The sequence below is a fragment of the Lagopus leucura genome, unplaced genomic scaffold (genome assembly GCF_019238085.1).
Source record: "Lagopus leucura isolate 7727_CA_CO unplaced genomic scaffold, USGS_WTPT01 Super-Scaffold_100024, whole genome shotgun sequence".
Taxonomy (NCBI): domain Eukaryota; kingdom Metazoa; phylum Chordata; class Aves; order Galliformes; family Phasianidae; genus Lagopus; species Lagopus leucura.
Window position 1 is genome coordinate 6,869,608 of NW_024962276.1, and position 27,445 is coordinate 6,897,052.

The window sequence follows — 27,445 nt, forward strand, 5'->3', positions numbered from 1 at the left end:
GGGCTGCAATGGCAGCTGGTGGACCGCTGGTGGACTGGTAGAAAAGCATGCCCAGGTGACATTTTACTGAAGCAATGCACCTCCTGCCACCAGGTACGGCATGAATTCCTTTCATTGTGACAAAATCCGATTTTCCGACCCCAATCCGAGCCCAGAGCTCTGCACAGAGCCCCATCCGTGCCACTTCCCAGTCGTGCACATAGCCAGCACGCTCCGCCCTTCGGAGCTTGGTAGGGTTGGTTTGCTTCCTTCTTTTTGTTTATTTTGGTTCTCTTGGTTTATTTTGGTTCTGTTTGTTTACTATTTGGCTTCACTTCGTTTACTTCGGTTCTTTTTCCTTTTACCTCGCTTTCTTTCCCTTCCCCTTCACTTCCCTTCCTGCCCTCCCCCTTTCCCTACAGGTGCGTTTCATCCCCCGCCCGGTTCCGACGCCGCACCCCGCAGCCCCGCCCCGCTCCGCTCCGGGGCGGTGCAGCGGCGAGGTGCCGCCAGGGGGCGCTCTGCCCACGGGGGCGCGCGGAGCGGAGCGGTGCGGTGCAGGTGCGTTGTGTTTGTGCCGCTGCCCCGCGGGGACGGACAGACAGACGGACGGACGGACAGACGGATGGAGGCTCCGGGAGGGGACGGAGCCGCGGGTGGTGGGGCTGACCCCTGCGCTGGGAGCGGGACTTCGGGCGGAGCTTCGCGGGGAATGGGCGGGGTGCCGGACCCCGTGCTACTGCTGGGAGGAGGCTCCGAGGGCGGGAGGGTGTCCCGTAAACCGCTGCCAAGTGCGCCTGCAACGCGGCCGGGTGACGTTCACGGGGCTGGGAGGGAGCGGCGGAGGGCTGGGGAACGGGCGAGAGGTGCGGGGCCGGAGGCAGCGCTCCCCGTGAGGCTGATGGGCTTCGGGGGCGGCCGCGTGCGGGCCCCGTCCCGCTGCTGCTCCTTTGGGTGCCGCGCTGTGCCGGTCCCGGGGCGTTGGGTCTGCGCACATCCTCAGCTCTGGGTCAAAGTCCGCGGTTCCCTCTCGTTCGCCCCGGCGGCGGATGGGAGTCGCGTTCAGCGGGGCGGTGCGACCTCGGTGATGCTCAGGCGGCATTTCACCAGCGGCAGAGCCCGTGGCCGCCTCAGCCAGCGGCTGGCAGGGCAGTTCCTGGTTCTTGCAAGATCACCGCGGGGGTTGGCACACGGTTCCTTGGCTCTGCCTTTCCCGTCTGCGTCCAATTCTTTCTAAGAAACTCGAGGCTGGAGCTGCGGGTTCTGCCCAGGCCTCCTGAGCTGGGTAGTGCATCAGCATAGAGAAATTAGTTTCTCTAATTGGCCGTTTAGATGCTAATTTGCTTCTCGGAGCCCTGTGCCAGGTCAGGCTGCTCCAGAACGTGAGTCAAAGAGCTGAGCAGCATGAATTATGCACCAAGCAAAGCACCTGCAGGGCTCAGGCTGGATGGGTACGGATGGACCCACGTTGCAGACCCACCTGGCTGCCCTCCCCTGCACTGCGGGCTGCAGGATGAGTGGATCTGCTTGGGCAGAGCCTGCTCCTTTGTGGCTCACCACGTATCAAGCAGCCACGTTAATGGGTGCCTCTCATTAATACAGGCTCGTTGGTGCCGTGTGCCGGTTTTCCTGTAGAGCTGATTTTATCTTCCCCCTCCCAGGACTGGCATGGACCTGCAGGGCATTTTGCTTTGTAATGTCTTTAATAAGCGCCGTCTTAATGCAGTTGGGCTTCTGCCATTGCTGCCGTGCCTGGGGAGCAGCTGCGGGGCATGGAACCTTCTGTTTTATTCCCCATGTGCTCTGTTTGGAGGTGTCCCAGGGCCGTGGGGATGTGGCACTGAGGGATGTGATCAGTGGGCACGGTGGGGGTTGGACTCGAGGGTCTCAGGGGTCTTTTCCAGCCTTAAAGATTCCACTGTTCTGTGTTGTATGAGCAGCAAAGCCCTGATTGAGGCTGGTGCTTGTTTGGGCACAGTCACACCACTCATTGCCTTCAAACAGCCTCATGTCCTGCAAAGGAGCCTTCCTGCACCCATGGAGCCCGGTGCCCTTATCTCTCTCATTTCTCCTCTGTCATAGCAACTGGAACGAATGCTCGCTCAGTTGCTAAGGTTATGGGGATAATGGGGTCTGGTGCCGGAGCAGAGAGTAATTGCAGCACGTCTTTGCGGGAGTGGCTGGAAGGGATGTGGGGCTGGGATGGCTCTGATGTGTGTGGTGGTCCTGGGGGAAGCCGTGAGCTCGAAGCAGGAGAGGTAATTACAGCAGCTGGGGAGCAGGAGCTCAGCTCTGTGCCACTGCTTCGTTTTTGTTTCATTTTAAAGTATTTAAAAGAAAAAATAATTGCCTAATTAATTTCCTATAAAAACAAATTAAAACAGATTGCGAGCTGCTTAGCTGAAATAACCAGGCCGTGAAAACTAGCTGGGGAGCTCTTGATGGGTCTGTGGAGGGCATTGTGGTGTTTGCAGGGCTGTGAGGAATTCATGCTTTGTGGGCACCCGCAGGCAGCTCAATGTCAGCAAAACCTTTCGGCTTTAACTGTGATGTAGTCACCGTTTGAGGAGGAGGATGTGAACCTGGAGCATCCCTCAGGGCTGCCCAGCAGGAAGAGACTTCCAGTTCTACACTGCAGGGTTGTCACCAGCACAGCCCTGCTTCTGCTTCCCCTCTGCTCCCTGTTGGAGCTGCAGAGTGGTGTGGTTCCACATTCCCCCTCCCCTCATGCTGCTGGCTCACTGCTGAGCACAGCCAGGTGCACACAGCTTTAATGAGGATTTGTTCCGCCTGATTTCTTCCATCATAGGGAAAGGAGCAAACAGGTGGAGGGCTGTTCAGCAGGTCACAGGATGATGGGAAGGAAAGAATGCAGACCATGGAGACGACTCCTCAGCCTGGTGTGGTTCTGCTATCAGTGTTTCTGATTAGGCTGATTGTGCTGCACTCCATGTCCTGGACAGAGATAAGAGGGAGGATGCTCTGTGCTGTCCCCATTCTGGTGTCAGCAGTCCTGTGGCTGTGTGTGTTCCTTTCTTTCCAACCCCGTTGCTGTTCCTGTTCCCCCCCAGCAGAGCCTGCAGTCCCATAGTGTTCTCATTTCCTCCACTGAGGCACTTGCATCCAACTGGGCATCTCACAGAGGCAAAGTGCAGAGCCAGCAACATTTTGACTTTGCCTTCAGCCCCATTGGAGCAGGTAAAGCTCTGCAGAACAGGGCAGGATGCATTCAGCTGTTTCTCACCCTGTGTGCACAGCAACGTGCCTGTCCTGGGGTTGACTTCTAGACAGGCACCCCTAGGTGCTGGGCACTGTGGTGCATGGGCTGTGCTTTGCTCCATGTGTGCCTGAGTGGGAGGGCAGGCTGGTTTGGAGCAGCTCTGAGCTCCTGAGGGAGCTGCAGGTGTCCCTGCGCCTTGCAGTGAGTTGAACCAGACAGCCTTAAGGGTCCCTTCCTACAGTTCTGTGATCTAGAGCTGACCCTTCAGGATGGGTTGCATCACGTGCTGTGCAGCCCAGGTCAGCGCTCTGTGCCGGGACTGATTGCAGCACAGGGTTGGATCGATCTGCACGAGCTGCTGCTGCTATAAAAGGGCCAAGGCTGTGTGTGCTGCAGGGCTCTGTGCCTGGCACGGAAGCTCAGTGTCAGCAGCAGGCGTGGGTGCAGGCGCAGAGCCACAGCGCCGGGTGAGTGTGCTGTGAATCGAGGCTGGAACATGTGTTTTCTTGGGAATTACGGCGCGGTTGGCAGGTGGTGGGACTCGCTGCTGTTGGATCTGATGTGTTGTTTGCCAAACAGCATTAAGCGCGTTATCTCTGCTCAGCAGGTATGGTTTCAAAGCTGGCATGTGTCTGTTCTGGGGAAGGTAAGTATTAATACCTGGAAATGTATGCGTTAGGGAGCTGATCCAGTGGGAGGAAGGCTCGGTGCATCGCAGTGCCTGTGCTGAAATCTGCCGGCTGCCCTTCTGGGTGCCGGTGCGAGCGCAGGAGGAGCGCTGCTGGGAGAGGTGCTGCCTGCAGCACATGCAAACAAGCTGCTATTGTAGGCTGTGTTATAAATATCTGGCTCTTACAGCGGCAGCTTTGATGAACGGAGCGACTTGCCACTGTTTGTGCTGATCGTTGCGTGGGCTTTTGCTTGTTACCCCAATTAAGGGGTGAAAACCCAGCAAGCGCCGCGTCCTCCTGTCCTTCAGAGCCACCGCAGTGCTGGGGCTCCGGAGGTGACGGGGCAGAGATCGTAGCAAACAACACTTTTCTCTGGCTTTGAAATGAAAAATGGCAGCGGATCTGACAGCCCGTGGCCTTTTGCAGAGCGCTATAAAATCTCAGCTCCCAGCTTTGTCTGGGTGCAGCGTTAGGAGCTATTTATTGGTGCGTATTTCATGGAGATGATGGCATGCTTTTATTGCTGTCTGCGGGCGTGTGACGCCAGCGGGTCGCCTCTGGGACATCGCTTTGGGACGGCTGTGCCTCACGGTGCTTTGTCTCCTTCCAGGTGTGCCATGGCCGACACGATTTTTGGCAGTGGGACCGGCCCCTGGGTGTGCCCCAATGACCGGCAGCTGGCTCTGCGTGCCAAGTGAGTCCCAGCTGGCTGAAGGGAAGAGCAGCACCTCTGCAGCTGTATACATACACCCTCCGTATAGCTGGTAGCAGCCCCCAGTGCTCCTTTGTTTTAGGATCTTGTCACTCGGTCTTATTTTCCCCTGAAGTTAAATGACTGCGTAACCTAAAGATGAAGGGATGGAGATGAGTCAAGTGCCAGAATTGCATTTCTTACTCAGATGCTTTGCTTCTCTGGCGCTGCTACTGCTCCTGGCTGAGCACTGGGGTCAGCTGCTGGAAAATTATGGGTCATTCCATGGCTGTCTGAGTGCTTCTGCCTCCACCTGAGTGCCTCATTACAACAGCCAGGCCTGATAGTGCCCTGCATTCTGCCAGCAGCCCTGACTTCAGCCAGTGACCTCTAAACTCCTACTAAACGGTAATTAATTGAGCTGTGAAAGCTCCGAGCGAGCCAAGGAGAAATGTCAGCTTTGTACATAGGCGTGGAGGGAAGCTCCTAAAGGCTTCAGGCGCTGGAAGGAAGACAGTGCAGGTAGTCCTTGTGCTCTGCAGTCTGCTGAGGGCTTCTGTGGTGCCTGGCATTGCTGCCCATCGCTGCAAAGACAGGTTGGGTATTAGGAAGATTTTTTGTCTGAAGGAGCAGTGCTGCCGTGGCACAGCTGCCCAGGGAAGGGGGAAGTCACCATCCTGGAGAATGTTCAACAACCGTGGAGATGTGGCACTGGGGGATGTGGTCGGTGGGCATGACTTGGTATAGCAGGGCTTGGGTTTTGCTTTCACAGCTCAGTTTCTCTGTCTGTACCTCCCCACAGGCTCCAGACAGGCTGGTCAGTGCACACGTTCCAGACAGAGAAGCAGAGGAAGATGCAGGCTCTGAGCCCGCAGGAGCTCGAGGTCATTCTGGAAGTCATCCGCAAGGCAGAGAAGCTGGACGTTGTGGAGCAGCAGCGCATCGGGTACCTTTGCTTGTTCCTTCCCTATGGGAACAGTACAGGCAGAGGTGCAGCTCTCTCAGTGTCTGAGCTCAGCCTCCAGCCCTTACAGCATCCCTTCAGCTCATTTTCCCCCTGCCATGTTGCTTGTTTGGAGGCAACAAACACTGGGAAGGTTGGAAGATGGTTTCCCATGTCTTCCTGGAGCTTTGGGGCTTGCTGTGGTTGCAGCCACTGAATGCAGCCTGTGATAAAGCAGCTGCTGAGGCAGTGGCTGTGGAATGGGCTCAGGGAAATGCAGAGCTGTGCAGCTGCATCACTGCTGGTGGACAGCACGGCTCCATCCCTGGCAGCACACTCGGGTTTTCCCTTGCCTACAGCAGCAGCCCTGTGGGATTTTGCCTGGAGCAGTGAATGGGTTTGTGTTCTACTTGGCTGAGTTCTCTGGAAGGGTTTGTTAGCTTGAACTATTTCATTTACTGGCACCTTTTCCCTTTTTGCTGCTGCAGATTTCTATTTGCTCTCAGTCCTGCTGGAGATCTGGCCTCAGCTGGGTCTGCAGTCAGCCCAAAGCAGGGAGACTAAAAGCCAGCTCATGGAATCCCAGAATCATTCAGACTGGGAAAGACCAGATGCCCAAATCCAATCCCACCGTGCCCCCTGACCACCTCCCTCAGTGCCACATCCCCACGGTTCCTGAACACCTCCAGGGATGGACATTCCCCCACCCCCCTGAGCAGCTGTGCCACTGCAGCACCACTCTTCCAAAAGCAAAATACTTCCTAATAACAAGCCTGAGGAAATGCTTGAGTACAGAGGCTGAAGAGAAAGCACATTCAGTCCCAGCAAAAGGCCCAAAATCCCACAAGGAGGCTGAGTGGGGCAACACACCCGCAGGTTCTTGGCATGCCTTCTTCCTGTAGATCTGGAATCACCTCCACTTGGCTTTGTTCCCTGCAGGCGCCTGGTGGAGCGGCTGGAGAACATGAGGAAGAACGCGATGGGCAATGGCCTGTCGCAGTGCTTGCTGTGCAGTGAGCTGCTGGGGCTGCTGGGGAGCACGTCAGTTTTCTGCCAGGATTGCAAAAAGGTGGGTTTGCTCACCAGGGGATCCTGCCTGGAGCCAGCAGGGCTCTGTGAAAGTGGCGAGCTGGATCGCTCTGTGGGGTCATCTTAGTCCTGCATAACTGGGTCGGTGCTGTCAAGCTGTTTTCTCTGCTTACCTCATTGCTCACGATCCTGGAGTGCCTGGCCTGTGAAAGGTGGGGATGTGGCACATAGGGATGTGGTTAGTGGGCATGGTGGGGATCTGAGAAGTCTTTTTCAACCCTTGTAATTCTATGATTGATGTTCTAAACTGGTGTGAAGTTCCTGACCCTGACACACGAATTGCCCTGTGTGTTGGTGGTGGGGTGTGTTGGTGGGAAGGCTGTACAGATGCTGGAGTATCAGCATGCTGTGTTCCCCACACCCTGCGCTGCAGCCTGGGATCCCAGGCAGGCAGGGGTTAAGCCTCACTGCTGTGGAGATGATGATCTCCAAGGCAACCACCTGATCCTCCCTCTGCTGGGAGGCTGCTTCTCCAGCACTTGAAGGCCATCTTTGCCAGGGGAGATGTCTCTGTAAGTGGCTTTGCCTCAGTGTGGTGAGGGTCCCCGTGGGTGGATGGAAGGGTCCTTGGGGAACTGTAGCTAGGGGGACTCTCACTTAAGCCACTCACCCCATCACTGAGACATCCTGTGGATGCTCTGAGTGTATCTTGTTCCTGTGCCATGCACTGGCATGTGTTGGGAGCTCCACGTTGGGCAGCTCTGATGGAGAAGCTCCTGCGAGGTGCCAGCATCACTCCATCCATGCTGCTGTGAGCACTGCTGCCTTTGCTGGACTGAGTCTGCTGGCTCCTGCTCTCAGAAGTGGCTGAGGCTGGGGTTATGCACAGGGTCACACTTAAGGCAGTGGCAAACGCCCAGTTCTGAACCCCTGGGTCCTCAGCTGGGAGGAAAGCAGATCTTATAGGAAGGGCTGGGAAAGGAAGCAGCAGGAAGGTACAGAGGTGCAAAGGGTCTGGCATAAAGGGGAGCTTCAGGACAGCTCTTGGAGAGGAGCGTGGGCTCTGTGCAGACGTGCCTGGGGAGAATAAAGGGTTGCTGGGCAGACAGGAGGCGGCTGGCTGCTTCCTGCTTTTCAAGCATGCAGAATAACAGGATATGCCGTATTCCTGCCTCCTTCCCCTGGCCGTTCTGCTCTCACCTGAAGCCAGCTAGGTCATGTTGCTGCAGCGCTTGCTAACCTCTGCCCTGCGAGCCCCATGCACTGATGCATGGAGGCAAAAGCTGCGGGGTGCCCTGGGCTCGTCCCCTCTCTGTTTTGGTGTCAGCCCACAGCATACCACCCTTCAGCAGAGCACGCAGAGTGGGCTGGTACTTAAAGCTCATCCCCAGCCCAGCAGTATCCATCACTGATGCAGTTTTAGCATTATAAGCTATGGATTTTATAAGTTGGTATTTTTCTTGGTAGCTTTGCTCTCTTACCATCTCACTGGAAAGTCATTGCAGCCCATTTAGCCCAATGACAGGGACTGCTGTAATGATGCATCTGAGATGCAGCGGAGGACTTATCTTCCATGAATCCCGTCTGCTGAATAGGGGCTCTATAGCTCTTGTTGCCTGATGGATTTTCTAAGTGCCACTTCCTGCTTCTGCATTTATAGGTCAAAATGAAGAATGATTTTAATATTGTTTTTTTATTACCTTGGGAATAAATGCATTATGGCAAGAAAAAGATGTTTGCTAACACAGATGTGTTAACATTAGCAGTAGTTAGAGCATAATGTGCAGTTTATCGTGCAGAGGGTATCAGGTCCACATATAAAAGGAGAAGAAAGTGCTTTATCTTGTGTTTAATTAGGAATAAGGCTGTATTTACTGCCCTTGCTTTTTATGTCTTCTGAGGCTGTGGGTGACACTCAGTTTTCCAGCTAGGCTGCGAGGAAGGGAGGAGGAGAGCCCTCTTTTCGTGCTGGAGGTTTCGGTATTTATGGCTGGGAGTAAAAGCACTTGGAAGCTCCCGCTAGAGGGAGCGTTTGAATGTCCTATACGTGCAGGGATCGGGATCTGTGAGGGTGTATTTATGGCTGAGGTGCTCCCCCAGATTTTGTTTTGAAAAGGGGAGAATTTGGGGTAGTTGTGAAGGTGATCGTTGCAGTACCGCTTGCTGCCTGCGCTTGTTGGCTTGGGCAGCACCACGTTGAATATCTATGCACCAAAGCACTTAGGCTGCTCTTTATTCCTCTGCCCTTCCTAAAGCACCGCAGGCATCGACTCTCTAAGCCAGGCTTTGCTTTCCAGGCTGCGAGCAGCTTTTGCTCTGCGAGGATCAAAGAATTTATCCCATTTCTCTCCCCACTGCAAGCCAAGCCTGATACACATCCGCTTCATTAGATGATATGAGGTGATTGGGGCTGTAAATGGCTCATAATGCTGGTGAGGATGTGAAAGTTCCCTCGTGCAGCAATAAGCTGCCATGTGCTGCTATCAAGCATTCTGCTCAGGCAACGTGCGTCCGTGCCCGCTGCCTCGGCAGCCACAAATCAATACTGCCAAGCTGCTGAAAGCAAGGGGAAGCCAGGGGGTTTCAGGCTGTGTGTAGGGAAGGGAAGAGAGGATTTATGGTTTTGCACAAACTTGTGCTCGTTTTGTGCTTGGTTGCAGCTGCTTTCCTCACCACAGCGATTGGGTTTTAGGATTTGGAGGAATAAAAAAGAAAAGGCCCTGGGAGTGTCTGTAGGTTGCGAGGATTGATTTGTGCTGTCCGACTCTCTTCTCACCCGCAGCCAAGGGCTGTGCTGTAGGTTTGCCTTTGTCAAGGACCCCTATAGATCTGAAGCATCTTTTTGGATGCGTTTATCCAGGATGAATAAGAGAACTGTGCCATTTTATTTACTTTAAGGAATGTATTAGAGCAGGTCTGGTGGGGCAGGTGCTTCTCAGCCTTCCTCTGCTGAGGGCTGTATGGATGTGGGGTGTTGCTTACACCACCTTTTTTTTTCCCCTCCTTCTTTCAGAAAGTTTGCACCAAATGTGGCATCGAAACCTTTGGAGCCCAGAAACGTCCCCTTTGGCTGTGCAAGATCTGCAGTGAACAAAGAGAGGTAAAATGCAGCATTGTGCTGAGAGAGCGTGGGCTGCACTGGGATGGAGGCTTGGATGGGGTCTTTGGGCTCAGGCCATGCACAGGGTGGTGACAGTTTGTGATGGGATATGGGGAATAAATGCACTGACCCTGCCCTGTGTATTGCTTTGTGGTGTTTCCCTACTGTGGTTATAAAGAGGCTGTTGCCTTCTGCTGCCACGCTGTTTTCCTTCTGGCTCCATGCAAATAAACCTGGCTAACGTTGGTTCTTTAATACATCTGCAATATTTGTCCCTCTAAAAATAACTCAATTGCAGCTTTCAGCTCAGTTTTCCCCCCCAAATCCTCCTGTAAAATCCTATCGCCACCCTGTGAGACGTCTAATGCAGGTCTCTGCATTTCTGTATCCTTCATCCTTGACTTTACACAGCCATAAGTAATGGCCTGCTTCATCCTCCTCTGCCAGCCAGCCCCAGGGCTTGCTGCTCTGCAGTGGAGCTGCTGAATTTGGTGATGACAGAAGGATTTACCCCTCGTGGTCCTCCAGCATCCACCCAGCGCAGCTATTCCTGAAACCTGTCCGTCAGTTTCTGAAGTGCAGTGAGATCATTTCTGCAGGTGTTTGAGGCAGAGAATGTCTCTGTAGGAGTTGTGGGAGCGTAGCAGAGCTCAGGTTTTAAACAGGAGGAGATGATCTGTGTGGGAGCACCCGGAAAGCTGCTGTGCAGGTAGGATGAGGGCTGTGCCCACCTTTGGTTGCTGGGTGGCAGCGTGGCTGGGGCAAACAGAGGGCATCCTGCTCCCTGGGTGCTGCTAATTGCTTAATGAACTGACTCATCCAGATGTTGTGTAATCCAGATGGCCATTCTGAAGTGTGGCAGGTCAGGGCAGTGTTGTGCTGGGAGATGGGTATGGAACTGAAAATTACTTCATTTCTTCTTTTTGTATTTTTTTCCTCAGTCCCCAATGTATAATTGCTTTTTTTTTCTTCTTCTTCTTCTTTTGTTCCACTTTCCTTATAAAAATAATGAGCAGCCACAGACAGAGAAGAACATTATCCAGTGCTATGTGCGGCCGTGTCAGGGTATGGTAACCCTCAGAGATATGGCCAGAGCACTTCTGTAATGAAAATGGATGGAACTTTCCCCCTGAGACAGCCTCAAACATACCCACATCTTACCTCACAGCCCTCAGCTTTGTCTGTCTTATTCTGATTGCTTCAAAGGTCAGGTCAGGTCTGTCTCCTTCCCTCTTTGCAATGGCCTGGCTGTTCCATGAAGCCATTTTGGGTGCCATGACAGGACAGAGTCCATGCAGAATATCTGTTGTGTTCACCACAGTTTCCTTGTCTCTGTCTGTTGCTGTGATCTGGATCTGCCTTGTGTTGCCATCTGCTCTGGACCAAACCCATTTGGCTACACTTGTCACTGAAGTTTATATTTGCCATCAACGAGTGCAGATGGACACCTGCTTTTTTTGGGATCACGGAGTCTTGTTTCTGTCTGGCCTTTGAATCTGCTTTGTGGTGAGGGGATATTGGCCCAGTTTTGTGTCCTGGGATCCAGACAGGAGGCCACAAAAACACCTGGGGTCGTGTGATGCATTAGCAAGCCGCTGTCACCTTTCTGAGGTAGGTGATCCCACCACTTGGACTGCAGCTGTCCCTTTAGCCCCTGCCATGCACCGAGGGAGCAGGTTGTGGCCCTTCCTCCTTCCCTCCCTCTGCATTGCATTGCCTTTCTTGGCTTTGCACCTTGCATTGCCTTTCTGGAGACCGAACGTGGAGAGCTGATCCCCTGGAACAAGTCAGAATGTAAAGGCAGGGTGGTGGTGTTGGATGTTCACATACATTAGCTAACAGCCAAAGCGTGCAGCTCTCATCCCTCCATCTTGTTGTTATTTATCCCTGTAGGCTTGGCTGAAGCTAGTGAAAATGTAGTGACATGGTAATTTTCTTCGCTCCTTCGTTGTGCGGACAAAATCTGTGCTGGTTTCAGTTGTGATTAAACCATCAGTGTGTGACCTGGGTCAAACAAAGACCAGTGTAACAGGCAGTTGTTTACATCGGTTTTTCAGTGGGAGTCAAGTGCTCGATGCCCACAGATCCCGTTGGGAATCTCAGCCTCAGCAGCTCCAAAGTGTTCTTTGCTGTTTTGTTTCCTTGGAAAGCTCCACTGGGAAGGCTGTGCTGCATAGCAGTGAGAGCTAAGTTGCTCTGACAGTTTGATTTCTGGAGAGTGGAGGTGATGAATGGATTCTGCCTGCTGCCTGCATCCCAGTCATCCAGAAGCAAAACGTTGCACTGGGTAGCACTGGAGCTGCCCGGTGTGATGTGTGCTTGCACAGGGAAAGCACTGCACTGTCACCATGCTGGGACCTGGCAGAGCCTGCTGGCAAAGGGAACATCCCCAGGGGCAGCAGACACTTCTAAATAAGACAGAGCCACTGCTAAGCCAGGAGCAGCCTATTGGAGAGAGGAGACCGCTTGTCCCACTGCCTGCAGAAACATCCATTGAAAAAACACTTTTGTTCTTCCAGGGCATTTTCCTTCGCAACATCCTCTGAGTGTGGCAGAGCTATCACTGCCATGGATTGTGTTTTATTGCTCAAGAAGCAAACTCCATCCATTTTATGTTTGCTTTCAAAGGGGCAGGACCTTCCTTCTTCCCTACGTGCTGCATCGCCTTTCTTGGCTTTGCACCTTTCTCTGCCTAGCTGGAGACTGACTGTGGAGGGTCAGGCATGCATTGTTTGCTGCATGTTTTGGCTGATAGCAGGCTGTGCACAGCACCTCGCTGAACCACCGCTTCATGTACGGGCTTTTTTCATATCCATAATTAGCGATGCTATCATCGTAATTAAAACCCTCTTGGAAGCATTCGTACACATTTACATTTGAATTGACACATCCAAAATTGTAGTGATAATGAAAGCAGTTTAAGTAGGGTGGGGGGAGATGGCTTTTTTTAAACCCCATCAAATATGAAGGAACGTGTCAGCTCTCGGGACCTGCTAAAGTTTTAATTTGCCCCTCTGCTTCATTTTCCCTTTAATTTCTTCTCCTTTGCTAAATGACATTTTCATGGCTGGCTGCATCTCTGGGTTTATCGAAATAAACCGTGCAGAGGAAAGGAAGATTACTGTGCTGGAACAAGCAGCCATCTCCTCCCCTTTTGCCCCCAGGGTTTCCCTTTTCCCTTGTACACTTTGAACATCATAAAGCAACATAGCCCAGGGTTATTCCTGCCTGGTATGGCCAAACAAACCTCCTGATGGAGAGGAGTGTTTATTTCGGGTGGCTCTGGGTGGAATGGATGTGCACCTGCTTGCAATTCAGAGGACTCATCAGTAGCCTGCCGTGTTATTTTGGGGGGCGGCAGCAAGTGGGTCGACTCGAAATAGTGTCCTTAGAACAGAGCCACAGGGGAAAAAACCAGAGTGTGATTGAGAGAGGAATGATAAATGGCTGGAGGACGGCAGGCACTGCTGCTGGAGGAGCGCTGGGGTCAGAGGTGAAACGCGTTCTGCTATTCCAGAAACAAAGCCCCAAACAATTTCACCGCCTTTTAATTTTCTTCATCCTCAAGTGCCGAATGTGGGAGTTGACAACAGATTGCTGTAAATAATGTAATTGGAAAGCTCTGTGTTATGGAAAGGCAGATGAATGCAAATAGCGAGGCTGAGGAGCGTGCTCTCTTTCTCCCTGCCAGCGGTTTGCTGCGTTTTGGAGCTGTGGCAGCGGGGTGGGTGGGATGTGCTGCGTGAGGGCAATGGCAACCGTGTCCTCCTGGGTTGCAGGTGTGCTTTGTTCTGCTGAGAGAGCCCACAGGAACTCACAGCAGTGGCTTCCCTCTTGCATGGGGACTGCAGAGCTGGGGGTGTTGTCTGTGGGCACGGCGAGGTTGGGTTGGTGGTTGGACTGGGTGATTGTAGAGGTCTTTTGTAGCCTTAACGATTCTGTGGTGTATGGCAACCCGAAGGCTGGGCCTGGTTGGGGGCTTGTTCAGTACCCGTGTTTTCAGAGGAAGGGGAAAGCAGAGTTCTGCAGAGCCCTGAGCGGGGTGTCAGCAGGACCTGGTGATTTTCCATTTGCAGGCTGTGCTGAGAGTGCTGGATAAAGTGTGCATCTGCTGCTGACTGCCAGCATGCAGCCTCATCCTGTGGCTGTGCTGGTGGATTGGTGCAGCTGTGATGGGGTGTTGTTGGGGTCACAAAATGTGTTGAGCTCTCCAGCCTTGTCATGGCTGTTGAATTGTTCAAAGTAATGCAGAGAGGATCTCTGGCTCAAGCAATTCCTCTTCCCCACGCTTTGCTTTTGGGTGGATGAGTCGTCGGGGGAGGCAGAAGGACAGCAGCCTGAAGGCAGTCAATACTTAGCATGGATTTCTGTTGTGCTTGGCTGGGAAGCAGCAGGATTGAAGGACTGAACCACTGCAGGGAAGATCCTCTGTGCTCCAGGCTTCTGCGTCCTGGGTTAGGATGGCACTGATGCACATCTTTGTTCTGTCAAGGGCTTATGAGAGCAAAACTCTTCTCCTTGCAAAGAGCAAACCTGCTAATAAACAGGACTCCAAAGCACTGTTATAGATGTATTAATTTAAAATCAAGTAGGAGCTTTGCTGTTGGGCCACTCTGGCAATCAATGAAACGAGCATCACGAGCAGTCAGTGGCATCGATTCGTTGTGATGGATGCAGGCTGAACCCAACCTGCGTGCCCAAGTGCAGAACAGCACTGGAACCGTGTGTTGTTGTTGGGGGGGGTTGTGCTGGAAACCTGCAGGGAGCAATGTGCTGAGTTATTGCAGGGGAGAGCATCTCCCTAAAGCTGCAGCTATTTTAGAACTGATCTCAGAACAACTTCAGTACTGCTGTAATGAGAGCGAAGTATTGGAAGTGAATGCTCGGAATCGATGTGGTATTACTGGATGAGAGCTGGGTGTTTTGTATCACTGAACTCTTTCTCTAGCTGGGCTCGCTTTGTGGGGGTAATGGGAGAACCTGGAGGTGACCAACCTTTCCTTACCGCAGTCCTCGCTGTGTCTGATTGGTTTTATGTTCTGCTGAAATTGTAGTTCGCCTGGAGATAATAGGTCTCTCCAGTGCTTCAAATTAAATTACAGATGTTGCAAGGTCTGTTCGAATAACAACTGTCAAGAAAGGCTGCTTCCTCCCCAGCATTGCCCTGCAGGGACCGCGCATCCTCCTGCAGCACCGCGCTGCTCCGTGTGCGCGTCGCTTTCACCTGGGTTTCACGACCCCGACCATTCCAGCTCTCTGTGTTGATGGCTCTGCAGGAGGAACCAGGCAATCTGCTGAGTGATCTCCTCCCATCAGTGAGATGGTGATGGCAGTGCTCTGCTTTCTGTGCCTGTGCTGAAAGAGCTGTTGGTGAGCGCCAGGTGTTGTCGCTGCCCTCTGCTTTGATTAAGCCCTGTGGTTAAAATGCAAGCTGCAAACTTATTGCTGTAATTAGGGATATCTGCGTTTGTACCTGCTGCCATTGTGGTGATGCTACATATAAAATGCTTTGAGAACTTGAAGTAGAAACCTTTATGATCTCCTCTGCTCTGAACAGAAGTACAAGGCTTCTAACCCCTTGCATGAAATAGTAATATTAACTTCTTTTTGCCCTGGCTGCCTCATTAGCTTATTATTAGACTGCTGGAAGGCACAAAAGAATTGCGTTTTTGGAGACCATTTCTCCTTGTCTGAGCTGCCATCTTCTCCCCTTCCTCTTGGCTGTCAGCAGGCTTTGTATTAAATAGACTTAATAAGAGCATTTTCATCATGAGCCACATTAAAACTCAGTTGAAGAGTAGAGGGCGTTCTTACAAGAAATATTACAGCTCAGCTCTCTCAGCTCACTTTCGGCTGCAGGATCAGACTATTTCTTGTTCTTGTTCTGGGGGGATTCAGGCACGCTCGTTAGTGCAGCACTTGTTCATCATGGCTTCAGGTGTTGGTTGTGTCTCTGTCTCCAACAGGTCTGGAAGAGGTCCGGCGCGTGGTTTTACAAAGGGCTGCCCAAGTACATCGCACCTCTGAAGAGCAGCAGCAGAGCTGGTGAGGTGCCCTCGCAGCCCTGGCAGAGCGAGGCTGCTGTGCTGGAGGCAGGGAGCCTGGCGACGGGTCGCTCCTTCACCTGGGCCAGGGGCAAAGGTTGGTCGTGCGCTCCTTGAGATCAGCCAAGAGTGGAGGCTTTGGGGAGGGGGCTGAGCTTTGCAGCCGAGTTGTTCTTTACGTGAGCTTTGTTGATTAACTTAGCCCTGTGCAGGGCTGGGGCCGGAGCACTGACAAGCCTGAAGATTTATCAGCTCCAGCACTCCCATCCTTGTTCTTTGAGGTAGACCTTGATTGAAGTAGACCGATGTATCGCATGTGGCATCTTGGATCGCTGCCCTATCGGATCCCATTCACAGCACTGCCTTGTAGGGCCTTTCTCCCCCCTCGCTTCCATCTGTCCGCCCTGTCATTGCTCATACACCCACTCCAGTGCTGTGCCTGGAGTCAGCTGGGGGGAAGCAGCACGGCATTGAGGAGCTGAGCATTCAGGGTCATTAGCACAGCGGTGGATGGATGCTGCCGAATTAAAGCTGCTGCCAGTCTGCTTTGATTTCTCTTCATTTCTTGCTGGTGTGCATTAACAGATCTGGCTGGCCTGTCTCCCCTTCTGTCTTTTGCTATTAGGCCCCTTCAATTGGAGAAGACCTCTCTGGTGTACCGGCTGCATACACTCTTCCACATCAAGCTAAATCTTATCAGTGTTGCAGGGGGAAATAACCTTTTAATAGACAGGGCTCCAGAGGATCAGGTTTACAAGGCTTTTCTGTAGGCTCCAGCTAGGAAAGCACTCCCAACCCGATTGTAACTTTTGTAATTAAAGGCAAATTAGATCAACAATAGATGGTTGTGCTTCCCTCCAGGAGACACTTGGAAGGGGCTGTCTTAGCAAATGAACTGATTGATGAGGCGTTCTCTGTGCACATGATGAAGAAAACACCACGGGTCAAAGATCTTGAGCCCAGACTTGTCCTGAGTTGTAGCTGAGCCTTGTTTTGGGGGAATGCCTTCCTGTACATGTTGGCAGGTGCAGGTGGGGACGACACAGCTGCCTTTGGTAAGGTTTGGTGTGAGTGTTGAGATGTCTTTCTTGCTGTGCTCCAAGTTTTGACTGGCTGCTGTTTTATGGGTGGGATAATACCGATTTATGGGTTTATTTTATGGTGTTTTCTTCCCTTGTTGCCCTTCTCTACTAGGCTTCCTGTCCTCTGGATGGCTTCCAGCGGATGTTGATGGCTGTAATTCATCCCTGGGATATGCAAGCTGGGAGGTTGTACATATTACCTCTTCTTTGCACCTGCCAGCACTGGGACTTCTGCTCTTTGGCTGTGATGAGCAGGGCAAGCTTTCTTCTCCATGTGGATGTGATGTAGCAGTGTAACCAGCAATAGGAGGAGAAGTAATGGCCTCATATTGCACCAGGGAGGGTCAGGTTGGATATTAGGAGAAAGACTGGTGCTGCAATGGCATAGCTGCCCAGGGAGGTGTTGGGATCCCCCATCTCTGGAGGTGTTCAGGAACCCTGGGGATGTGGCACTGAGGTCAGTGTACATGGTGGGGTGGTTAGTGTTGGACCTGGGGATCTGAGGGGTCTTTTCCAACCTTAATGGTTATATGATGTCCACGGGCAAGCCCAGGAGAGGCGAGCAGTGATGTCCCTCCACATGCAGCCTTTCAGCGGGGGCAGGACGACACCTAAGTGCCTCTTTTTGGGGAAGGGAGCACTGAGAGGTTCAGGAACTCCCCACTGTGCCTGCTGCACAGGACTGAGGAACTGCAAGAATGTGCCTAATGGGAGCAGAGCCAGCCCACCAGGAAGAAGTTTTATTTTTATACACCCATTATTTCTCTCGCGCTCGCTAACGCTGGGATTTGCCATTGCCTTGAGTTTTTCTGTAATAAACAAGCAGTTGCCATGGGAACCCTGCTATTAGTTAAGGCACAAATGTATTGTCGTGGGGAGAATAGCAGTAATATTTCTGGTGCTGGGGAGCAGCTCTGCTCCATGTGGTGGAATGTGGGTGGGATTCTGCACCGGGTCAGCGGGACGGGGAGCAGCCAGCAGCAGGGCTCCGAGCTCTGAGTTCTGCAGGAGGATGGGAAGCAACTGCATGGAAATAGGAAAATAAGGAAGCATGATCCCTAAGCCATTGCACTGCTTGGCACGAGGACTGCGTGCAGCCACGCTCATGCCAGATGCATGCATTTAACACAAGAGCTGAACCCCAGCTTAGTGCTCCCTTCACTGGGTGCTGCCTTCCCAGCCCAGCTGTCCCCATTGCTCCCTGTGCTGCTGGAGGCTGAGCTGTGCAATGGAGGGAGTTGTTCCACGAGTGACCCGGCCCTGTGGGGATATTGCTTTTGCTGCAAGCTGTATTTTGGCTTTTTTAGGATTTTTTTATTATTATTATTATTTTTATGAGCTTTTTTTCCCATCAGCTGGAGATGGAGAGGAATAAATCTGTTATGTTTTCTATAAGTACAGCCGCCCAACGACTCCTATTGATATATCAGCAGCTGCTGCAAGAGCAGATTTACGACTTCTGGGCTCTGGGAAGTGCCAGTAGAAGGTCTGGGAGCTTTGGGAGAAAAATTACCTTAAAGGGAAGCACCAGTGCAGTGGGTAAAACACATTTCTATTGGCAGCAAGGGAAATGAGAGCAGGCAGGGCTGCTCCTGTGATGCAGGTTCCTCCTTGTCATTAATATCTTTCTCCTCTTGTGCTGGATGGCTCTGAACTGCTGAGTGGCAGAAGGGTAGGCAGCTAAAGTCACCTCCATTGATTCATTGGGGCCTTCTCTAAATAAATCCTGACTTCCAGCATTTTTTAAAAGATTCACGGAGGAAGGAGCTGTTGGGAAGCGATGGGGGCAAAAAATAAAGAAGAGGATTGGAGTCGAGATCTATCTGGATGCCTACCTGTGTGACTTACTGTGGGGAGCCTGCTTTAGCAGGGGGTTGGGGTGGGTGATCTCCAGAGGTCTCTTCCAACCCCTACAGTTCTGTGACTCTGTGAGTGCCAAGAGAATTGTGCAGTAGGACAATGGAATGGTTCTGGCAGCTGAGGTTTGGGTTTTGTAGCAGCAAGATAGGTACGCACTCGTTGTCTGTGCCAGGGCTCTGCTAGTGTTGCTCTGGTGTGAAGTGCTTGGGGGCAGGAGGCCGTGCTGTGGGGTTGGCAGTAGGGCACCAGCAGCCTGTCCCCAGCACACAGCACCCCGTGCACAGGGAGCTGCACACCAGCACAGCATCCATCACAGTTTGCAATAACGCTGGCAGCTGGCTTTAATATCCTCAGAGATGGTAACTCTGGAAAAGCACTGTTTTAAGTATTAATACGTGTTGGTTTTTTTTCTCTTTTATAAAATATTTTGTGTAGTACAGATTGCTGACTGAACGCAGGAGCGGAGGTGCTTGGCAGCAGTGTTGGACAGCTTGTGCAAGGGGAAGAATAGCAGCTCTCGTGCCCTGGGCTGTGGTAAAGGGTTTGCAGCTCAGCAGGCTGCATGCAGTGAGTTTAATGCTGATGAAGAGAGGTGAACTGACACCTCTACCCTTGCACCCACAGCCCTGCAGCAGTGTGAATCCAGGCTGTGCCAGTAACACAGTGCAGGGGCAAAGTGGGTACCTCTATCCTCAGCCTCAGCACTTCTGTTCCGAGATCAGGCTGTTAGTAAAGTCCAGGAGCTGCTGGGAAACACCTTTCTCATTTTGCACTGAGCAGCTGGCAGCCCAGTTATCTGTAAGGAGGAGAGGTGCTCACATAACAGCATGGAGAAGTGGAAGCAAGCTGCTGGTCTCGGGGTTGTATCTGGTTAAATGAAGCTGTCAGCCTTTGTAGAAACTATGGACGGTGGGAAGCAGCAGGAATAGGGCTGGGATTCATGGAAACAGAGAGACCTTGGAATGGGAGGAGAGTCTCCTTGAGGAAGAGGAGATGCCGTTGCGTGGGGGGCATATGAGTAATGTAGCTCTGGGCAGTGTGCAGAGAGGGATGGGCTGATAAGGTTGGGTTCTTCGTGTCATCACTGTGGGGTTTTCTTGTTTGACGTGCTTTGTATTTACCTGGTGCCTTATAGATCTTGGAGCCTCTGCAGTGGTTCTGCAGCTTGGAGGAGCCCAGGGCTGGATCTGTAGCCTGAATTACCAACTGTCAATCCTCTTGCTGTGGAGCCAGGACCCTGCCTTCTACCCAGCCCAGCCTTTAGCATAGAATCATAGAGTTATTAAAGTTGGAACAGACCACTGAGACCAGGCTGCAAACTGCAGCAGGAAGCAACTCTCTGATGTCAGTGGGAGCAGTGTGTGCTGCCTGTGATCCTGGATGGGACCAGGAGGGGAGCACTGGCAGTGTGTACACCTGCTGCAGGTGCTGGCACTGCTAGGGTTTGTGCTGCTGAGCTGTAAATCATCTGGAAAAAATGTGCCTGACGTTTGAGAGGAAGCACAAACAGCTGGGGAAGAACTGCAGGTAGTGCTGCTTTTAGCAAGGGAGATGTGATCAGCGAGTCAGCGTTTGTTCGTGTTTTATTTGGATCCATCTGGCACCCTCTTGGTAAGTGTTATGAACATTGTGAATAACTGTCTCTCTCCTCTCCTCCCCCTTCATCTTTCTCACAGTGGTTTCTAGCGACAGCGACTCGGAGCTCAGCTCTTCCAGCCAGGAGGACAGGCCCTCATCTGCAGGGTCAAAAGACTCTCCAGGAGGAAAGCAGCAAGCAGGACAGGGTGAGGAGCTAATGTTCCATGTGGCTTTTGCCACTGGCTGCATGGGGCTGGCCCGTTATCACTCAGATAGCAGCAATGGGTTGGACTGCTGGTGGGTCCCTTAAGATCTGGCCCCATCTGCTTCTTTCCCTGCTAAACACCCTCTCTCCATTGTGTCCCACAGTGCTTTCCAGGGAGCCTGGCCATCCCATGAAGGTGTCTGGGAGCCACAGCAGTGCAGGCAGCGGGCAGGGAGAGAGCTGCCATAGTGACCAGGCAGCAGATGGGCACGACAGCAGCGGCGGCAGAGGCCCAGGTAAGCAGAGCATCCCCTGTGGGGCTTGTCCCTGACTGGGGGCTGCTGTCCCTCTAAGCTGAGCCCTCTGCAAGGTGCACCTCTGTGGCCTGGCATCACCTCTCCGTGCTGTGCTGGTGTCAGGCACTGTCACGGTGTTACAGCTCACTCCTTCCCTCCTCTTGTTGTGCAGAACCTATTCTACAACATGAGTAATGGCCCAGGGTTGGAGCTTCCTGCAGCCAGCCCAGGGAGCACTAGGAGCCTCGAGCTGTTCCCTGCAAGGAGCTCGCATCTGCACAGAGCTGAGTGCTACTGGAGCAGAGCACAAATCCAGCAGCTTTATGAGACTGAAGGAAATTCTTCCTAATGTTACATAGCTCTTAAAGCTGAGCACGGCTACTTGCAGAGCTCTGCAGTGAAGGGGGGAAAAAAAATAAGACACCTTTCCCCCTTGCCAACCTTGGAACAATTAAGTGACTGCGAGAGCAGAGCTGCCATCACATTTGATCTGGAGCAGCTGAAAGAGATGCAAATGTGCTCTCTGCAGTTCCTGTTAATGTATTCCATAAACCCCTTAAGTTATCATTTAGCACTGCTCCCTCCAGTGCTCCTGCACCCTGTGAGCTGCCACTGCTTTGTTCTCGAGCCCTTCTTGTGCTGCATGTGTTGGGGTGTAAATTGGATTAGAGAGTGCAGGCTTATCCTTCAGTGCAACGTGGAGCTGTGGTTCCCCTCCCCACGCTGCCTGCAAGGAATAGCCTTCAACTGAAGGCAAATTTCAGAGATTTGCAGTTCTCTTTAATTTTAGGGTTTTTTTTTTGTTGTTTTTCTTGCAAAGCAATTCAGCTGAGTGGTGCTTCTGCTCCATCCATCCTCTGGATTACAGTGCTGCCCCAGACTGGTGATTTATTTTTAAGCCCTTGCTGGCTTTAGGTTCCCATGGAGTGGTGGTCTGTGGACTGTGCTGTGCAACAGAGGGCTCTATGTGGATGTACTGCTTCGTGGTGCTGTGTGGCTGTGCTGTGATGCAGGTGATGGCTGTTCTGGATGCTGTCTGTACAAGGTACAGCACTTTGGAGCTTTCCTGCTACTTAAGCTGGCTGCTGTCTGGCCATGACAGTGCAAACACTGTCTCATAGGCACAAAGTGCCTTTTTTTTCCTCAGGAAAAAAAGGCCCTTTTATGCAAAGCTTGGCAGGAGGAGTCAGTGCTTTCCAGTGGGATCTCTCATTGCTGGCAGGAGGGAGCTAAAATGCCATGCAGCATGGATGTATGTTAAAAAACCTGGAAATTGTGATGATCACATAGTCCAGTTAAAACAGTCCCTGAGGTGCAAAGGGCATCCTGCTGAGGAAAAGGTTAAACCAGCCAGAATATTGGTGGAGAGCTTCATTATGGCTGGGGCTGTTTATGTCTCAGCTGCTGTAAAGAGGCTGCTCAGCTCAGGGTCTGCAGGTGGAGGTGCATCACACCTCGTGCCATGTGGCACCACAAGGATGTTAAAGGCAGATCTTGCTGTTGCTTTTTGGCTCCGAAACTTTGTAGTGCTAGCTGGGGAGCAGCTTTTGCTTTGTATTAGCACCTCAGGTGTTGCTCTGGCAGTGCTTTTCTTCTTCCTTCTCATTCTCACCTCTGCTTTCAAGCACAATGTGGCAGAACCATTCAGCACCCTTAAATCTGAGGCTGTGGGGAGCGATGCTGCAAGCACAGTCCTGAGCTCTTCGGGCCCAAAGGCCGAGACAGCAGTGTGTTCACACAGCCAACACGGCCAAGGGAAGACAAGGAGCTGTGAGGAAGAGTTCTGCAGGTTTCCAGCATGGTGCTCCAGCTCCGGCTGGGGTTTGGTGAGGCAGGTAATGAAGTCTGGGCTTTGTCATGGAGTGACTCATTGTCGGCGCTGCGCCGGGATTTAGGCAGCCTCAGCCCTTGAGTCAAACTTGGAGAAGGGAGCAGTGAGTTGAGGAGCTGCCAAGGGCTGGTTTTTGTTTTACTGCTTGTTTTCAGAAGCGTTGTTTTCTGGGTCCTGTTGTCTCTTCTCATGGTGAAGGTCCAATTCCTGCAGGTGAAGACCTCCGGAGGTGCCCTCCAACCTTAAGCGCTGTGCCTGCTCTGAGGCTCTTCTTCCTCTTTCTGTGGCTCCTGTCTTCCTTTCCATCGAGCACCATGGGTGGATGGATATAGGGGAGGTCGTGCACTGGTTTTGCAGCAGACTGTTATCATGAAGAGAAGGAAAATTGCAGATAAGAAATGCTTGTTCTCCCTTTTTCCCTTCCTTGCCCCTGCCTGGATGGGGAGAGACTCCTTTTTCTTCAGCTGCGCAGTTGAGGGGAGAAGAGCAAAAGCCTCCCTGTTCTTAATTACGACATTTTTATTAACAAAAGGGAAAATTAAACAGCATTAAACAAAGAAACCAGCCATATATTTTGATGTATTTCATTAGCCCACGGAGAGCTTTTAATGGAGATTACAGCTTTGGGTTGGGGCTTGGCTGCTGCAGGGAGCTGATTAGGAGCACAGGGCAGTGCCTGCAGTTCTTCTTTGGTGGTTCCCCACTGCAGGGCACTTTCAGAGGGGTGGGTGAATCCCATGGGTGGTCACTGGGGCACTGAGATGGTCCGTGGGCAGGGTAAGATGAGGGAGTTTGGGCTGCAGGGCTGGAGAAAGGTGTTATTTGCACTTCCCCTCGATGTGGCAAAGCAGCCACAAGACGAACTTATTAGTAGCACGCATCTGAGTGCAAATCACAGTCTCTCCATCTCTGCTCCTGTGCCAGCATGTTGTTTAAATCATTAATACTTAAAGAGAGGTGCAGCAGCTGGCGGTTAAACAGAGCCAGAGCTGAGCACCAATGGCAGAACCGGATGGGCTCAGAGAAAAGAGGCAGCCAGGGTGCAGAGCCCTTCTCTCCATGCACCAAAGCTGCAGCTCGGGGTGCCATCCCCCTGCGTGGAGCTGGGAGCACAGCCCAGAGCCGGGCAGGGAGCACTGCTTCCAGCACTCATCCGTTGGGGGGGAGATCTATGCTCCATCTTTCGGGAATCGATTAGGCTTAGGAAGGAGGTGGTGTCACTCCCTCTGTGTCTCAGTGCCTCCTTGGTTGGGGTTGGCATCGATTCTGGCTCATAAATATGCAAGCTGCTAACGCAGGAGATGGGCAGAGCTGCTCTACGTTATTGTGACAGGGAATTCTCAGGCCGTGTTTGAAGTTTGAAGCGTTACCATCTTCTTTGCCTTTCCTTCTGTCTCTCGGATGTCTGGTTTGCTCCCTCAGGGATGATGAGGAAGTGACATTTCACTTCATTGAGTCTACTTCATTCCGTGCAGGGGAAAAAAAAAAATCACAAAATTGTCCTCGCATTAATTAGGCTCTGAACGAGAGAGTAATTTCTGTAATGACTTTCTTGGTGGCAGTCTTTGGGGAGGTGGCTTTTGTTTTCCTGTGCTTGGCAAGAAAGTTGCTGCTATCTTTTCTCCCTTTAATTGCTCTCCCGCCCCATTTGTGCCCCCTTGTTGTGGGCTTGAGCCTTCCTGCTGCTGAGGATGAGCTGCCCCTCTTCCACAAGTGGAAAAAACGGAATTGTGCCTTCATGGCTGAGAAGCTCTGAGCTGTCTCTGCCTTCCCCTATCAGTGCTGCAGAGCACCAAATGATCCCGCTGTATTTATAAATAAAACATGTCTTCCAGGAGTGACAGAGCTGGGAAGTGATTCAGGGTTTCTGCTTTAGGTACAATGCGCTGCTAAATAGGAACCTCAGAAGAAGCCAATGCCCCCTCCCACGTTTTAAGGAATTAAAATGTTTTCATTTTCCAGCGGTGGAACCAAAACATTTCCATTGCTTTGAGCCTCGCCTTGAAGTCGGGTTCTCAAGCCTTTCTTCGCTTAAAAAAAATAAATTACTTTCACCATTTCTGTAATTCTTCATGGAGTTTTAAATTGAAGGCTTTTTCCTTGAAAATAGAGGAATGACAAAGACTCATTCTCTTGTCTCACTCTATTTCACTCAATATATCTGGAAAGAAGTCTGCAGCTGGAGATGAAGCTCCTGTTTTTGTGCTTCTCGCAGACAGTCCTGTTGTCTCTCCTGGAACCAGCATAATTTGTGTCCTGTTTAACCCAGAAAAGGGTCCTTTGGGCCCCATGTAGAAAAGGGAACGGCCTCAAGTTGTGCCGTGGGAGGTTCAGATTGAATGTTAGCAACAACTTCTCCAAAGAGCAGTGGTGCGTTGGCACAGCTGCCTTGGGAGGTGGTGAGGCCCCGTCCCTGGAGCTGTCAAGAACCATGGGGCTGTGACCCTGAGGGCAGTGCTCAGTGGGCAAGGTGGGGTGGGGTTGGACTCGGGGATCTGAGAGGTCTTTCCCAACCTGAATGATCCCGTTATGCATAAGCCCTGCTGTCCTGTGCCCACCACCCTGCTCTGGCCCAGCTGGGGCAGGGCTGGCTCAGCGGGTGCTGTTTGGAAACCTCTGGGGCTGAGGTTTGAATTTCTGTCTGCCCTGAGTGACGTACCAGAACACCAGCTCCATCAGCACTGTGTTTTCTTTCTCCTCCTTTCCCAATTTGCCTGTCTTTTCTTTCTTTAATAAAGTTTAATGGGCCCTGACTGCTGACAGCGTGCAGAGTAATGATGCACAGACGTTCTCTTCATTATTATTTTTAGAAAGCTCTTAAAATGGCACCAAGGAACTAAAAGCAATCTCAGATAACTTTTATCAAATCTCTCCACTCCTTTTCACACAAAGAAGGGCAACAAAGCAGGTGAAGGGGCTGGAGCACGACTGTGGGCGAGCTGTGATGCAGTGGCACAGCTGCCTGGGGAGGTGGGGTTGTCCCCATCCTGGAGAACCATGGGGATGTGGCACTGAGGACTGTGGCCGTTGTGCATGGTGCGTTGGGGCTGGATATGGGAATCCCAGAGGTCTCTTCCAATCTGAATGATTCTACGTTCAAACTTTTGTTTGTCTTTATTTTGAAGGTAAACGGCGCACCCACAGCAGAACCCGCTGTTGACAGAGGTGAAGATGAAACTGAGCTGCCTGAACCCAACTCTTGCCCTCTCCTGTAGGCCTCACTATGGACATTGCCTGGTGCCAATGGGGACTTCCATGAGGCCAGCCCTGCTTCTGGTTTGGCATGGTGAAGTTTGCAGTGAGCCCACTGGTCATCATGCCCTGCACTGTGGGCAATGCAGCAGGACCAGGAGCAGTGCAAGCACTGCAGCTCTGGGTGGGAGAAACCCCCCCCCCCCCAAACACCCACGGCTGGCTGCCCAAATCAGCTAAAAGCTTTCCAATTACTTTATCTCATTAAGCTCTGCAGATTCTCCTCCCACGTGCACACCTTGTAATCTCCTGCGCAAACAGGGGCCTGCGTTGTGCCTTTTTCCTGGAAGTCTCCAGCATCTGGCTGTAGTGATGGTGTCACAGTGAGTCAGGCTGAGAGCTCTGCCCCAGTCCTGCTGCTTCCCTGGGACGGACAATTTCCCTCTGAGTCCTGGCTGATGAGAAAAATCAAATTACCTGACATTTCTAGAGCAATTAGATCTTTAAAGGCTTGAACAAAAGCTCACTCTCTGCAAGTAGGAGTTATGAAATGCTTTCAATCTGACCCGTGCCTTGCTGAAGATACGAAGGATTCCAAAAAGTTCCCTCTTCAGTCATGGATTTAAAAACAATTCATGCCTGTTAATGTCAACCTGTTCCCTTGGTTATTATTCTTTTGTTCAGTGTTCCTTTGCTGCTGGGCTCTTCGTGTGCATGTAGTGTATGCTCTTACAAATGGCTGCAGTATGAAGATAAATGAGATCGGGTGCTGGAATACTCTAACAGGAGATTGGAAATCAATCCTTGACTTTCTTTCTAAGTGAATATGGTCCAGCAGAGCACTCTTCCCCTACTGCTTTTCCAGCTCATGTTGCTGGGAAAGTCCTTTCAACTGTTCTTCCATTATGCTTCTGCTCTTTGGTAAATGAAAGCAAAGCCTTTGGGTGACACAGATCCTGCCCCCAGGTTCCTGTTTTCAAGTTCTCCTTTCCCTTTGTTGCAATTCTCTTTGTTGTATTCTGTAGCTCTGGTTGGAATATTATCCTAAAGCTGCACCAGTTGATGTCTTTTCACTTGGCTCAAAGAGGGCAAGAAGGGCTCAGTGCATGGTGCTCAGTCTACTCTGGCTGTGTTGCTTTTATTGTTTTGTTGTCCTCCTCATCCCCCTCCCTTACAACTTTTATGTAGTGTTTTACTACTGGAAACAATAAAATTTTGGCTCTGGAACAACTGTTTACCATTCTTGAGACAGGAAACCACTTTTCCCATTCCCAGGTTGCAGATGCTCTCCAAATCCTTCAACTGGCTCCAGGGGGAAAGAGAACAGCCCAGCCACAGAACAGTGGTTCACACAGCAGGAGTGTAATTGAATTCTGCATTGAAACTTGTCCTTTGCTGTATTGCCCCTCTTTGGTGCCTTGGCACAGGTCTGCTCCTCAGCCCCTCTGAGAGAAAGGCTTGCCATGTCATCACTGAGCATAAACCAGCTCTGGATGTCATCCTTGGCCTCCCAAAGCTTGTCACCCCGCAGCTCAAGGTAGTGTTCTCTGCATTGCACAGCCCCTGCTCAATCTTCCCTTCCACCCTGCGTTCAGCTTCAAGGTTTCACACGGCTTTTCCATCTGTTTGGCTTTTCCTGTTCTAAAAACACCTCGATGGTTGCTGTTGGGGTTGTTCTGCTGGGGAGTCCAAGGACGGAGAACTCCCAGAACCCAGCATCTCTT

At 51.8% G+C, this 27,445-nt stretch overlaps 1 protein-coding gene across 8 annotated transcripts; it reads left to right on the top strand.

Moving 5' to 3' along the window:
- On the top strand, positions 1 to 26,951 carry RPH3AL (rabphilin 3A like (without C2 domains)). Of its 8 annotated transcripts, none has more exons than XM_042879550.1 (9): positions 1 to 93; positions 4,481 to 4,564; positions 5,364 to 5,507; positions 6,444 to 6,573; positions 9,547 to 9,633; positions 15,600 to 15,774; positions 20,296 to 20,403; positions 20,567 to 20,698; positions 25,745 to 26,951. In XM_042879550.1, the coding sequence occupies exons 2-9, from the start codon at positions 4,488 to 4,490 to the stop codon at positions 25,786 to 25,788; spliced, it is 897 nt and encodes a 298-aa protein (XP_042735484.1). In that variant the 5' UTR covers positions 1 to 93; positions 4,481 to 4,487; the 3' UTR covers positions 25,789 to 26,951. The 8 variants fall into 8 exon arrangements, with proteins under 8 accessions (XP_042735484.1, XP_042735482.1, XP_042735483.1 ...); XM_042879548.1 differs by lacking the exon at positions 1 to 93 and adding an exon at positions 501 to 540; XM_042879549.1 differs by lacking the exon at positions 1 to 93 and adding an exon at positions 711 to 770.
- Positions 26,952 to 27,445: the final 494 nt, after the last annotated feature.

Excerpts from the sequence above, each read along its gene's own strand:
- RPH3AL (XM_042879544.1), top strand. The coding sequence starts at position 4,368 with ATGGAGATGATGGCATGCTTTTATTGCTGTCTGCGGGCGTGTGACGCC. Across the intron at positions 4,565-5,363 it reads CAGCTGGCTCTGCGTGCCAA|GCTCCAGACAGGCTGGTCAG; the intron begins GTGAGTCCCAGC and ends ACCTCCCCACAG. Across the intron at positions 9,634-15,599 it reads TCTGCAGTGAACAAAGAGAG|GTCTGGAAGAGGTCCGGCGC; the intron begins GTAAAATGCAGC and ends TGTCTCCAACAG.